Genomic DNA, 14,389 nt, shown 5'->3' on the forward strand with positions numbered 1-14,389 from the left:
ACAACCTATATAAATGGTGACCTCAGACTGAAGTTATTCTGGCACACTTGATTATGGCACTCTGGCTACTGAAGTTGTCGTCAAAGACAGTGTCTTACATTCAATGTGTGAAAACACAGTGTTCTCAGACTGTTCTCTCAGTGTTCTAGGGGCCTTAGCCTGCTCTGGAGTTTGATCAGCTTTAATGTCTAAATCCTGCTGCCTACAAGTGTAATACTTGAATAACCAAATCACTCCTAGTAACCTATTCACAGTAATCATTAAGTAGATGGTGTTCCTACCCATGAATGAACTATGAATCCTAGGATCAGTGCAGGAACTGCATAGAGTCATTTTGCCTTAAATCATGCACCTTCTAAGGCCCTGCACTCAATGTTAACATCTCTAAAATCATGTCTCTGTAAACTCATGTCTCTAGCTTTCCCCCTCCCTCCCCCGCCAGGAAAAGGAAACGCTAATTTCCATTTAGATGTAAAATTTCTATCTAAAACCTCTGCGGCTGTTTTTAGCAGTCTATCTAAAACCTCCACTGCCCCTTTCTACAGCTGGTCAACGCCACACGATGCAAAATCCTCGCGCAGGTACGAGGGTGGAAAGGAGCGCGTTGGACGCTCCCTGCCCTCGGCAGGAGTATTTGTGTGGCAGTAATGCCTGGATTAGTTTCCAGTTCCGCACAGGGAGGGGGCAATGCACCTTGCCGGTCTCGGAAAGAGCGTGTTGGAAAAACGTAGCACTGGGAACGCCCGGCCACTAGCCGCCACAACCGCGCCAGCGCCGAAGTAACCTCTCGCCGTGGTCCAATAGGCGCACGCCCTCGCGGATCGGGGCGGATCGGGGCGGACCCCACTCTGGCGACCGCCCCGCTCCTCGCGCGCAGGGCAACCGTTACGGCTGGGGGGGTGTTCCCGCGGCCCCGGGGCGCGACTGAGTCAGCTCGGCCCTGGGTGGGGTCGTTTTCAATCTGCGAAACCAGGAGACCGGCGAGCGGCAGCCAATCGGGGTGTCAGCCTCGTCCGCCACGTGGCGGCGGGCGGGCCCGCGGCGGTTGAGGTCTCAGCGAAATGGCTGTGTGCGGAGGTGGGCGTATCTCGTAATGGGTGGCGGTCGCCGGCCGGCTCGGGGGTAGGTGCGAGGTTTCCGTCGAGTCTCGTGGGCGTCGGTGCTGGACGGGTAGTTCCCGTGCAGCCGTGCCTGTGCCGTGATGGAGTGGGTAGGGGGATGGTGGTCCAGCTGGGAGTTCGCAGGGGCTGACTGAGGTGGCTTTCGGGGAGGAGGGACCGTCCGGACTGGGGGAAAAAGGGGGCTGATGCCTGCGGGGCGAGGGGTATCGACTGTAGGTGCTTTCGCCCCGGGGGTGCATCTCTTGTCTCCATGGCGGATGGCGGACGGCGTAGTCCTCGGTTCATGCTGGACTGGTCAATGGTGTACTTTGCGGGGGAAGCGGAGCACTGAAGTAGTTCACCGTGCTGGTGTCAATACTGAGTGGGTGAAACAAGAAAATTTACCCGTTATAACCAGAGGTGTTCGTTTGCGTGTGTTATGTGGATTATATAATTAAATAAAGCAGTTCCTCGAATTAAATTAAATGTATACAGTGTTTAGAGTTTCTGCTTGGGAGTTTTGTTACATGGGTACTAATGGGTAACAAGAACTGATGCCGGAGAACTGCTTTCCTAAATTTACTTAACATATGCATGTAAAGTATATAATAGCAAAAACAGTTAGGAGAACACACATTTTATTTTGTATTATGAGAATCTAAACTTTTTTGGTTGAGGTTGCAGAAAAGCTCATAACTGCATCTGTTTATGTGGGAGAAAAAAAAGTGCAGGTTTGTGAGGTTTCTTCCACCATCCTGTTCAGCTGTACTTATACATGGAAGTATGCAAGTCGTCAGTGTTTTAGCTCTTTCAGCTGCCACATCAATGATGTGTAAACACTATATGATATGGAGGAACAAATTAATGTTTTTTGAAATCAATGATACGTTGGAAAAAGCTTTTTCTTCTCCCCCCCCCCCCCCCCCCCCTTTCTTATTTTAGAGATATGACATGAAAAAATGATTGAGTCTGTCAAAATAAGAAGGCAGTGCATGCTGGATTTCTACTCGCATTATGAACATCTTTGTGCTCTTCAAAGCTCTGTCCCACTGAAAGCTGTGAAGGCTAACCTGACACAGGGTGCGCTTGACCTAATTGTAGATCACATCAAAGCTGCTGATTGGCCTCCGCTCTTGACTGCTATCAGGCATAATAAGACTTTGACTTCCATTGCAATAAGAAGTTTTCATCAACAAGGCCTTGGAGAATCAGGTTTGTAGTAATACCTAGAAAACAACTGTGTTGATGTATGTATGCATGTTATAATGTTTTGCATGAAACTTTTGTGTGATTGACTACATGGGGAGAGGAGTTGTAATGCAGAAGGAATTACTTCTATTTAAGAAAAAAAAGGCAAGATATGATCACTATTGCCTTTAAGTGAATAGGGATTAGATTTTACTGATATGTAATTTTTGTTATTTACTAGGTGTTGAAAGATACAAAACTTACTTCAGAAGGAGAATTCCAGCAATTCAATCAAAAGACTTGACTGGTCAATTATGCAAAGCTGTCAAAGGTTGCCTCAGTATATCAGATGTACTGAAAAATTTAGAACTGCAAGGTTTACTTCTGAGGGAGAGAGATCTAATACTTCTAACAAAGGTAAGAATGTAGTAGTATGCAAATAAGTGAAAAATATGCTTAGAATGTAGAGAAGTAGCAAGTAAATTTTATAAATATTTGTCACAGATGAGCATGTTCCTTTTATAAGATACCTTTGTGTTATCCATCATATGAATGGTTCTTCTGAGCCATTTAGTATAACAGTCTTGCTGCACCTTTCAAAATCACGTTACCTACCCTTGCCCTGATTCATCAGTGCATATTAGAAAGTTCTTGGCAGCATCTCTGCCATGTGTTTGGAACTTGTGACTGAAACTACTTGTTTTGACCTTGCTCTGAAGCTTCTAGAGTTTCTTGTGGGGAGCACTAAGAGTTCTAAGCAGTTTAGGTGCTTTGGGAGAGTTTTTGTTGGTTTTTTTTTCCTCTATTTCTGCTTTTCAAGCAGTTAACAAACTCTGTTTTTATTATGAAGGGCTTAGCCGCAGCATCATCTCTGGAGAGTGTCTCATTAGCCCATTGTCCAATTGGAGATAGAGGATTAGAAAGTAAGTTCAGAATCAAAATTATATAAATATTTTTCTCTCTTGTTTCTTAGTCCTTTAAATAGGTAGCTGAGATGTTCAGTATTTCCATTCCAGTTTTAAATTTGTCTATAATTAAAGTAATATTCTCTTTATTCTACATGATTTAACAATATTTAAAGAATTTAATTTCTTCATTTGATGCTAGTAAATACCCATCCTATTTTATAATGATGTTTATACTTTTATTTAAAACAACAGTCATAATATTTGTTTGAGATTAACTATTGATGGTGTTTATGTAAACTGAAATAGAAGAGGTTCTAGCTTATTCATATAGTTTTTGCAATCTTAGAGCACCTTAAAATACATTTTGTATTTCAGCACTAGATCTTTGTTGAGGCTTTTCAGCATCTTAATATAGCAGTGAAAAAGTATGTTCTGATAATCTGTCTGTGGTGTGTGCAGATAATATGCATGCTTTTATTTTCTTCAGCAATCTGTCAGAGTGTAAAGAATTCAGCTACTATCAAATATGTAAACTTCACTGGATGTAGCCTCACATGGCAAGGGGCAGAACATATAGCAAATGTATTAAAGGTAATTTAATCACCTTTCTTAGAACCAAATGTTCCCAAGAACTTAAATACTATTTTTTTCCCTCCAAGCTCTTTTAAGCTCTGAATTATGAGCAGCATATATGAATATTGAAGTTAAGTATGTGAACACTCCTTCTGAAATTTGTTACTCTGTATGCACAAAGCAGCTTAGTCTACCAGTGAGGGATTTAAATACGGTATTTCTTAGTAAACATCAGCTAAATAACAGTTCCAAATTATATATTTTCTTCAAAGATTGGGGCTGTAAATGTCTGACAGAGGTATTGGGGAACATTTCTTTCATTGTCACAAATTTTGAAAAATCTCTTAAGTATTCTTAGGCATTGGGAAAGAATAATTAAATTTATAATTGAGAGACTACTAATTAACTGGTTAGTAAGCTTGTGACTAGTACAATAGTCTTAATTAATGTTAGCATTGTTTGGCATGAAACAACATGACTTCCTATTGTGTATTTCCTATTCAAGATGTCTTGAAAGCGTCTGCCAAAACAAGATGCTTTGTAGTCATATTTAATAATTTACATTGCAAACTGGATGATCAGAACAAAAACTTGTATTTCTTGAACTCAGAAACAGTGTGTATTTCTTATAGCAGCATTCGAGCCACTAAATATCAATTGCAGACAAAGGTAACTTGTGATCATATCAGTAATGGCTTTGGTTTTGCGCTTGGTAACAACTTCTTTATTTGCAAAGCACCAGGCAATGAAAAGACATGGTGAGGCCTGGGCTGAAAGCCTGCGTTACAGGAGACCTGACCTTGACTATATGACTGGCTTGAGGCGGATTACTTTCAACTGCAACATGCTTATTGGAGATAGAGGAGCAAGTGTCTTTGCAGACTGTCTAGGAGAGGACCTTTGGCTCAAAGGTATTGTGAAATGCTGACTCTTAAGATACAGTGGTGGTGGCACACAGAAAACTTTAAAATGCAGTTTTGCATGCAAAGAGAATAGTAACTTCCTGTTAAAAAAAATATCTTTTAAATTGTCCAAGTGTTTGAATACTGTTTCTAGATTCATGAAATGGTTTGTGTTGGAAGGGACCTTCAGTGTTGTTCTCTCGTATTTTGGAGAAGTATTATATTCTATGGTATATCTGTATGAAATGGCTAATGGTGCTGGTGTAAGTTGTACCATTCAGTACAAGGAAACAAATATTTACCTGTTGAAATTGTTCTATAGTTTGAACCAGGTGTGCAGATAATGTTTATACTGACGGAAGAAGATCGGGTTAGAGAATACTTAAGCAAACTGGGCCTACAGAGTTCTGTAGGGATGCATCTGATGCGGCTGATGGGATGCAAGTGCTGAGAGAGATGACTGATGTAATTTTGAGGCCATTGTCAATAATCTTTGAAGGATCATGGTATGTAGGAAGGATGCCTGATAGCAAATGTCATTTCTATCTTCAAGAAGGTTGGGAAGAAGTACCCAGGGAACTATAAGCAAGTCAGCCATACCTGCATCACTGGGAAGGTAGGGATGTGATGCCAACCAGAGGGACCTCAGCTGGCCTGAGAAATGGTCTGATGAGAACTTTGTGAGTTTAGCAAACAGAAGTGCAAAGTCTTGCCTCTGGGCAGAAATAATCTGATGCACCTGAAAATGCTGGGGGCTGTGTGATTGACAAACAGGTTTGCAGAAAGGGTTATGGAAGTCCTGGTCAACCACAAGCTGACCGTGAGCCAGTAAAGCACCTTTGTGTCAAAAGAAATGTAGTTGTATCCTGGGCAGAGATATATTAGGCAGAGAGTTGCAGGAAGGTTGAGGGAGGTGATTCTTCATATCTAGTCAAGCACTCAGGAGGCCAGACCTGGTCTTCTCTGTACAGGAGAGTGCTGAAGCTACCAGAGTCCAGCGAAGGGCCACTAAGATGACCAAAGGACTAGAGCAACTCTTTTTTCAGGAAGGGTTGAGGGAGTTTGGACGATCTAGTCTGGACAAGAGAAGGCTGAGGGCAGGTCTCATCAAGGCATATGAATATTTGAAGGATGGCCATAAAGAAGGTGGAGCCAGGCTCTTCCCAGTGGTGCCCAGAGATAAGGCAAGAGGAAGTGGGCACAGACTAAAACACTGGGGTTCCTCCTTGAACATCAGGAAACACTTTCTCACTGTGAGGGTGCTTGAACACTGGCAGTGAAGGTGGCTGAACACTGACACAGGTTCCCCACAGTGGTTGTAGAGCCTTCATCCTTGGAGGTCTTGTAAGAGCTGTGTGGACATGGTATGGGGCAGCTGGCTTTAAGTGAGCCTGCTTGAGCAAGATGATTGGGCAAGATGACTTCCAGAGGTCCCTTCCAACCTCAACCATTCTGTGATACTGTGCATACATGATATGAAATAAATGCCAAAGCCATGGCAATACAAGTTCATGGCTATTTCAAAGTGAGGCTTTACAGGTCTCTGGGAAACCTGATCTAGTTGAGGATGTCCCTGCTTATTGCAGAGGGGGTTGGAGTAGATGACCTTCAGAGGTCCCTTCCCACCTAGACCATTTTATGATTTTGCCTGTCATGGATTGAGTTAAATCTGCTGTTGTTATTCATACTGTGCTGCAATCATGCCAGTGCCTCTTCCAAGACACTAGCTTCAAAAATGAAGGTGCTAGCTGGAGCAAAGTATTATGGGGCTTGAAGTTCAGATTGCAACATGGGAGGCTTCCTGTTCTGGTTGCTGCTTCTAGGTTCCAGGTTCATAGGTGTTGGCTCTTTTCTGCAAGCGTGGTGGCAGAATGGGTGGGAGTTGGGTAGCTGCTGGGTTTGGTTTTCTGTTTTATGCTGGGTTTTTTTGCCCCCTGTATTTCACTGTGCTTCTGCAAATAGGCTAAGATAAGGTAATCATGCCTTGTATTATTAGATTCATTGGATTATTAGCTAAGGTAATTATGCATTGGGATTATGATATTTTGTGTTATTAAACTCTTTATCTCAACCCTGAGTTTTGTGTGTTAACTTCTCCCCTCACTTTTGTGTTGGGGGAGCAGGCAGTGTAGCCCTTGTGCTAAACCATTACACTAGCACATGACTTAATGGTGCATGAAAACAATGAACTTGTAGAAGCATTGACTCAGAATTTTTGAATGTAAGTTGTGCATTTGTACAAATGGTGTTGCCTTGGGTGTTTGGATTAATTGGTGCTTGGGATTATTGTATCTGGTAGGAATTTTCAAGAACAGTGACTTGACTGCGATCTTTGCATTTCTTCCTTTGGAGTTGTTTGCAGTTATTTTTTAATGTTGATCTATAATAAGAGTTTACATTTCTAGTTTCTTCTGAAAGTAATATTCCTAGTTGTACACATGACTGTTATGATGACCTCTTTTCTAATGTTTCATGTTCTGTGACATGGAGGTTTTCAGCAAGTGTGGATTGTTTTAGATGGTGACTGCAGATTGTGGCACTGAATAGCTTTCTTTTTCTCTTTTTTTTTTTTTTACCTCCTTAAATATTTTAGCACTTGATTTGCAGCAGTGTGGAATATCCAATGAAGGAGCGAGGTCATTATTAGATGCTCTTCAAACTAATAGAACATTAGTGGTACTTGACATAAGAAAAAATCCTTTAATTGGTATGTATCTCCATCTACCTTTGTCCTCTTCGTGTTTCTTTTTGTTGTATTTTGACTGCCTTTTTTCCCCCAGTAATTCTAGTGGGGGAAGAAACCACTTGTTAAGAGAAAAAAAAAACGTGCAAAATATTTTGATAAGCATTTTTTAAATGGGAGAAGGGAGTAGGGTAGGTAATGTGTACTGGTTATTCAGGGATTTGTTTCTTTGCTTGAAAACTTGTGTCATATGGGAGATTCTTAGACGTTTCAATTTATTCTAGATCACTTTGTGATGAAAAACATTATTGAAAGAGTTCTTATGAATGGAAATAGTACTAATTCAGAGGTAAGTGTTAAGCATTTGGGTTTTCTTTGTAGCTGCCATTGCCTTTTATTTTTTCTTGTAAAGGACAGCTTTGTTCAGAATTAACCTAAAACAACTATTCAAGTTATAAACAGAAGTCTGACTTCTCAACTGCTTAAAACCAAAAAGCACTATGAAGGGAAAACCTGAAAACAATACTGTCAGTTTGATATTGTATTGAGCAATTTTTATGATTTCCTATGTAATTTAAGATGGAATATGTAGTAAAGCCAGGCAGTAAGACAGAAATACATCTGTGTACTTGGACATTACTACAGAACATTAAGTAGATACGGCTGCTGGACTGGTGGAAGGTTTTTCTACTACATGTTTCCTGTTATCATGGTAATAATAACTTTTCATTAAATAGTAAAGGAAATTAAAATGTAAAACTTATTTTAAAACACTTTCTTTTCCAATAATTTACATAGTTAAGATTTTTTTTACAGTTACTCAAGACTTTCATTTTCTGTGCTAAGAAACCAGAGTTTAGTTCAAGTACCAGTGCCCCTTCATATCTTTAATAGTCCATAGACAGTTGACAGTGATGTACATAAACTGAATATCTGCACTGTTTATTATTATAGTGTTTAAATACTAAATCTTTTGTTTATGACACAGAAATTGGGTTCAGTTTCCAAAGGAGACAGCAAAAAAAATGAGCGTACTCTTACTTCTGTTTTCACATAGCTACAACAATTCCAGTTCTTGTTGTGGAACTTACTGCTCTTTTAGTTTTAAAAAGGCTTAAAAGTTAGAACTGTGGATTTGTAGGGTGTAGCTAAAAAAAAATGAGAAGTTTGTGTGTAGAATTCTGTGAGGATTGATACAGTTCCCTTATTTCAATCTCTTCACAACCAGCCTCAATTTCTCTAAAAAAAGTTCCTTAAGAGATTGAAATAACTCTTTTCTCCTTGGCAGATGCAATCAGTATTTACAGAATGTTGCAGGGATCACATGAAAATAGCATGTTCCTGGAGATGCTCAAGGTGGTTGGAAAGTTGAACCATGAAGAGTCAACTCTTTGGGGAATCTTCCATATAACTAAGAGATCATTCAACTCAAGACATTTGTTTTATATTCATGTAGATAATACAGTATCTTAAATCCTATGGCAATGATAGTAATTCTTCACACCTCATTAACAAGATTAGTGAAAAGAGTTTGCTGAGTAACCTTGCTAGTAACCAGCCTAGATCTTTTTTTTTTTGTAAGCTATGTGAGTAGGCTGTTGAGGATAATATTTACTGTTTATCATGGGAACGATGCAGACATTCAAGAAGTTACAATCTAACAGTTTAATAAGATGAACACAAACATTTGAGGTTGATACAGTTTTGAAAATAAAACATTTATTGCCCTAATCTAGGATTTGCAGTTTGAGCTATATCCAGAAGCTTGGATATTATAATGACAAAACCATGTGGTTCTGAATTTTAATGGTGTGCTCTATGTTGAAAGTGAGTAATATGAGGGTTTGTTTTGTTGCGTATGGGTGTTGGTGGTGTGCTGTTTTGTGTGGAGTTTTTTATTGTGTTTTTTTGTAAGGAGTCAAATTCCGGGGACTAAACTAGTAAATCAGAGATATTAAGACAAACAGTTGGTTTGTCAGCACTCTGTTGCAGAAAGAAGTGCAAGGACTGTCAATAGTCATTCTGTCAGTAGTCAGAATCCCACAATGTGGAAGTAAAACCAATTTACGAATGTATTTTTGAGTGTCCTAATGACATATTCTAAATTCTGGATGTAACTAACACTCTGGTTCTTTCTGTTTCTGAAAAGTTTTACACAGTACAAAAATCTCAGTTATTTTTCACATTTTCATGGGTTTTTTTAAATGACAGATCCATTATATATTAAGTTCAGAAATGTAAAGAAGTAATGATTGTTTCTTGTAGCTTGTGCTTGTCAAACACAATATAGTCATTACATTGCTTCCTTTTATCTCTGTACTTCATCCAAACCTGTGAGGCTTTAACATGATGAGCTGATCCATTTTTTTGTAGTGGGGAAGACATAGGTATCTGTCTTTTAAATTACTTAATTTAGTAGGGATATTTTTATTTTCTTTTACTTGTCATAGTTGCCTACAGATCTGGATTTCATACTGACAGAAAATGAAGAATCAGTTGGACTAAGTTTAGCCTATGTGTAGAGACCTCCTGATCTCAAGGTGTAGGGTACAATTTTCTGTGTGAAGCTAATGTCTTCTGCGTGAAACTTACTCTTGCAGCAAGTGGCCTAACTCATACCGTATCTCACCCAGAGGATAACTGAAGAGTTGCACAGATGATCATGCCTAGTGCTGTCTGCAGTTTCATCTGCCTCTAGTTTCAGTGTTTTATCCTGCAAAAGGCTAGCTGTCATAATTCTCATGAGAAAAACTCAGTAGTGTTGAATTTATTTATGTCTGACAAGCAGGAGAGCTGCATTCATGCATCTCATCGTGGCATCTGTTGTGTCAACTCCATGGTTTTGCTTATGAAGAAAATACGTTAAGGTGCTTCTGCATTGCTTTATAAAAAGAGAAGTTTAGTGGGCTGTTGAATGGCTTTACAATAATAAGCTGTCATAACTACAAAACATCATGTCTTGTAATGTATTGTCACCATGTGCTTGCTGGATACCAGTCACAGTAGCCTTTCAGTCCTGTTCTGCACCAGCCCTGGTTGTTTCTCTTTGCTTTTCAGGAGTGTTTAGGTGCTTGCCATTTAGGTTGGGTTTCCGTGTCTACGTGAAGAGGACCTATTACTAATTGATTCCTTTAAATTTTATGAGCATCTAAATGAGAAAAGTTGTATGTCCTAGTAGCTCTGTGTAGCTAGTATAGTCAATTGTAAGTTATAGATATGATGGGGTGTAATAGGTGGAGAAAGTTTGTGTAGCTTCCGTGACAGACTCAATGTAAAGGAAAAATCCACAGGAGGAGTCTGTAAAACAAGTTACTCACAAGGACTTAGTTATTTTATATTTGCTGTCATTACACTGAGATGTGGCATAACAGCAGCAGGCAGTATGACAAGAGACAGGCCTCTGGGCTAGATTAACTTGAAGTTTAACTTAGTGTAGCAGTTCTTTTATGCGTGTAATAAAAATAAGATACAGTTGCTTGTAGAAATTTACAATTTAAGTTTACTCTTCCTGTCTGTTTGTAATTTTAAAACAATTCAGTTGTGCCAGTAGTTAGATTTAGCTGTAGACACAACAAAACTTATACAAGGATATTCAAGTCCGAAGTTTAAAAAACAAATTTTTTTCCCCGTCAATGGTAAACTTGGACTAAATTTGGTTAGTTAGAACACAATAATGGTATTTTAGTCTTCCATGTGTATTAGAGGGGAGTAACTGGCATACTGTTCCTAGTACTCTGTTGTGGAGTTTAGGGCTGTCTGAGATAAGATGCATTTCTGTCATGGTTTTAGGCTCAGCTGGTAGCCAAGCTCCACATACCACACTCCGTTCACACAACAGCCCCCTGCTAACTAACTCTAACCACCCCACAAACACACACTCCCTTCTGCTTCAGTAGGATGGGAAGGAGAAAGCAGGAGCAAAATGGAAAGCCCCATAAGCTGAGATAAGTAGAGTTCAATAGAACAATACAAAGAACGAACAACAGGACGAACAATAATAATAGTGAAGAAGTAATATGTAAAGTGAGTAATACAAAAAGGCTCACCCCTCTGTCTGTGCTTGCCAGTGCTGTAGAACTCCCCACTGGCTGTCTCAGCAGGCCATCCTGGGTGTGGCTTTTGTCTGCCTCTTCTGAATTAACTCTATCCTAGCTGAACCAGGACCATTTTCTTCAGCACTTGACTTTGTACTAATTAGTTTCTCATGCATGGTGAAGAATAAGTGACAGTGTAACTTAAAAATACCTGTATGGAGTAATAAAACTGTAACAGTGTGCGAGCTGAAATCTTCCTGCCACACTAACTAGGCTAGCTCAGTCTGGAAGCAAATGAAAGCTGTATTTACAAGCAAAAACTACAATCTATGATGAGATACAATGAATATGTACAAATATACACTATTCACAACATTTACAAATATGTACAATCAACAGAAAAGCACAACCAAGCCTCCTTTGCTTCCCCCAAGGAGCCTTCCCCCAAAGGGCCTTCCCCAAGGGGCCTCCCCCACAGCCAGAAGGACTCCCCCCGACCCTCCCTGGCAGAAGGGAAGAAAGCCAAGAAGCAGAGAGGCTGTTAGACTTAGCTTGTCAAGGTCAATATGCATGTTATCTTCAGACAGAAAAGAAGAAGCAGGCAGACAGAAGCTGAGCAAGCTGAGACTGCCCAACTCCCCAAATCTGTTTTGAGTAGATTCTTAAACATTTCTACCTCTCCAATGGAAGTGTTTAGAATAATCATTATTTTGCTTTCTTACACCCAATAGTGATTTATTTACATTCTTTCACTTTCTCTGCTCAAACTTTGTGAAGAAAAAATAAAAAGACAGTCTTAAAACCATCACAAACTGTTATTGGGGAAAGGGGAACCTGTAAGGAAATAAATTTTGAAGTACAGCAGTTGCCTTTGGTTATTACTATATTTTAATTTTAGTGTGGAGGCTTTTATTGTGAAAGGGTGAACTTTCATTACAGGCAGTGAAGTCCTTGGTATTTTTAAAAATACCAACTTCATTGTAATAGAAAAATCATGCTAAAGAAGTTTTTATTACTCCAAAGAAGTTTGGCCAGTGATTCCTAGCAAGCCAGCTTTCTGAGACAGAATGCAAAATCCAGAGTTTCCTTTTTATATGGTCCATGCTGTTTATTTTGCTATAGAAGGAGAATCGTTTTGCACAAGAGAAAGGAAAGTATTGGAACAAATAGTGTAGTGGTGTTATAAGAACACTTTCTGATAATGTAGCACTCAGACTTGCATTGAGTCTGTGTTTCAATTGGGAGTTTGTGGGATATATTTTTTCCCCTTAATTTGGCAGATTAAGTTTTCTATAACTAGCAGTGTTGTCCATGTATCTGACAAAACCCCTTCTAATCTTAAATAAGCACCTCTTTAAATATCATCTACTAAAACAATTTGTCTTTCTTTTTAAAAAAACCCAAACATTGCAGTATAAGTGGCAGACATCTCCATCTTCCAAGGATGCTTTGAAAACTAGACCAAAGAAAAGAACTATTGTCCTAGGAAGTGGTCGAAAAGGAAAAGCTACTATTCGTATTGGTAATACTGTGTTTTCTTTGACTATACTAAATTTTGTCTACAAAAAATAATCTTTTAATATTTAAGAATGTTAGTTTTTAAATATATGCCTAAATTGAATGTTTTGCAGAAAACTAGTCTTCAAAAAAAAGTCCATTTATTCTTAAGTCAAGAATGTGTCTTCTACCATCACTGGTTTCTGTAGGAAATTTGCTCTTATTTTTTAATACTCCTAGATGTGTGGCTGGGAAAATGATGTGCTGACTTTAAGTATGTGGAAGCACTGCACGTATTTATTCTGAGTGCATTCTTTCCAAAAGCTTCCGCTTCTAGGATGCTTTGTATTAGTAAGTTGCCTAGTTCTGATGATTTAATCTTTCTGTAGCAGACTGTCCTTTGCCAGCGCAAATAAGTGTGCATTTTTTACTGATGTACACAATGTTTTATGTTTTGGTTTTTGGGCTTTTTTTAAACTCATGTAAACCTATTATAAATAGTATGCTTAACATAAGTATCTTGAATATTTGTAATTAACTACTTATAGTTATGATACACTAAATGTTTTTCAATAAATTACCAAAAAAATGTCACTAATACATTTGACTGTCTTTCATCTTTGCTTTAGTTATCTGGAAACAGAGAGGTAAGCTTAAATCAAATTGAAGTATCTCTACAAACAAGCTGGTTATCAGAGTTTTGGAGGAAAACCCCCTTGACTTAAATATGATTGGGGGTTTGGGTTTGTTTTTGTCATCTTGTGTCAGTTTTGTTGTTTTATCTTTTTTTCAAAGGGATGGAGTGAGTGAGGAAGTTAAAACTAATCTATACTACTTACTTGTTGAAAACAAGCTGAAATTTGGAATCCTATTACCACAGTTATGCAAAATTAGTTGGTTTAATAGTGATCACTAGTTTAACTGCATGAAATACTGTCTGAACAGTTTTCAGAGCTTGTTAGTTTCTGATTTTTACAGAACCTGGAGCAGAGTGATCACCCATGCTAGGTATTTATTATGAATTTACTTTGAGTGATGTTGTATGACTTAAGCAACAAAAGACTGGACTAGTGAACATGACTTTTCATTATTATTCATCTTAAGTGAAGATATTGCTGGTGGTCTGCAGAAGCAATGAACAGGAGTACCAGCTTTTTAGCATCAAGTGTTTTGCCAGTAGCAAACCCAACATACCTCACATCAAAGCCACTGGAGGGCAATTTGAAGCACATAGATAACCTTATTGTCTCTTTGGACTGTCTAATCTCTCACTTGAGACTGTGGAGTTAGATATCTAAAATCTGTAATGTGAATAAACCTCTTCAGCTACTAAACTTCACTTTTTTGAGTAACAACATGTCTTTTAGGTTCGTAGTAGCTAAATATGCAACCAGCAGCAGAACAAGAGGACACAGTTTCAAGTTGTGCCAGGAGAGGTATAGGCTGGATATTAGGAGGAAGTTCTTCACAGAGAGGGTGATTGCCCATTGGAATGGGCTGCCCA

At 39.0% G+C, this 14,389-nt stretch overlaps 1 protein-coding gene across 1 annotated transcript in view; it reads left to right on the top strand.

Annotated features, from left to right (window-relative positions):
• The first annotated feature begins 2,059 nt into the window (after positions 1–2,059).
• CEP78 (centrosomal protein 78) overlaps positions 2,060–14,389 on the top strand; it is a 28,385-nt gene continuing 16,055 nt past the window's right edge. The window contains 8 exon segments of the mRNA XM_054397590.1: positions 2,060–2,312; positions 2,530–2,705; positions 3,139–3,211; positions 3,684–3,787; positions 4,506–4,680; positions 7,265–7,378; positions 7,639–7,703; positions 12,802–12,910. Coding sequence (XP_054253565.1) covers positions 2,060–2,312; positions 2,530–2,705; positions 3,139–3,211; positions 3,684–3,787; positions 4,506–4,680; positions 7,265–7,378; positions 7,639–7,703; positions 12,802–12,910 — 1,069 coding nt within the window.

Source organism: Indicator indicator, chromosome Z (assembly GCF_027791375.1).
Source record: "Indicator indicator isolate 239-I01 chromosome Z, UM_Iind_1.1, whole genome shotgun sequence".
Classification (NCBI taxonomy): domain Eukaryota; kingdom Metazoa; phylum Chordata; class Aves; order Piciformes; family Indicatoridae; genus Indicator; species Indicator indicator.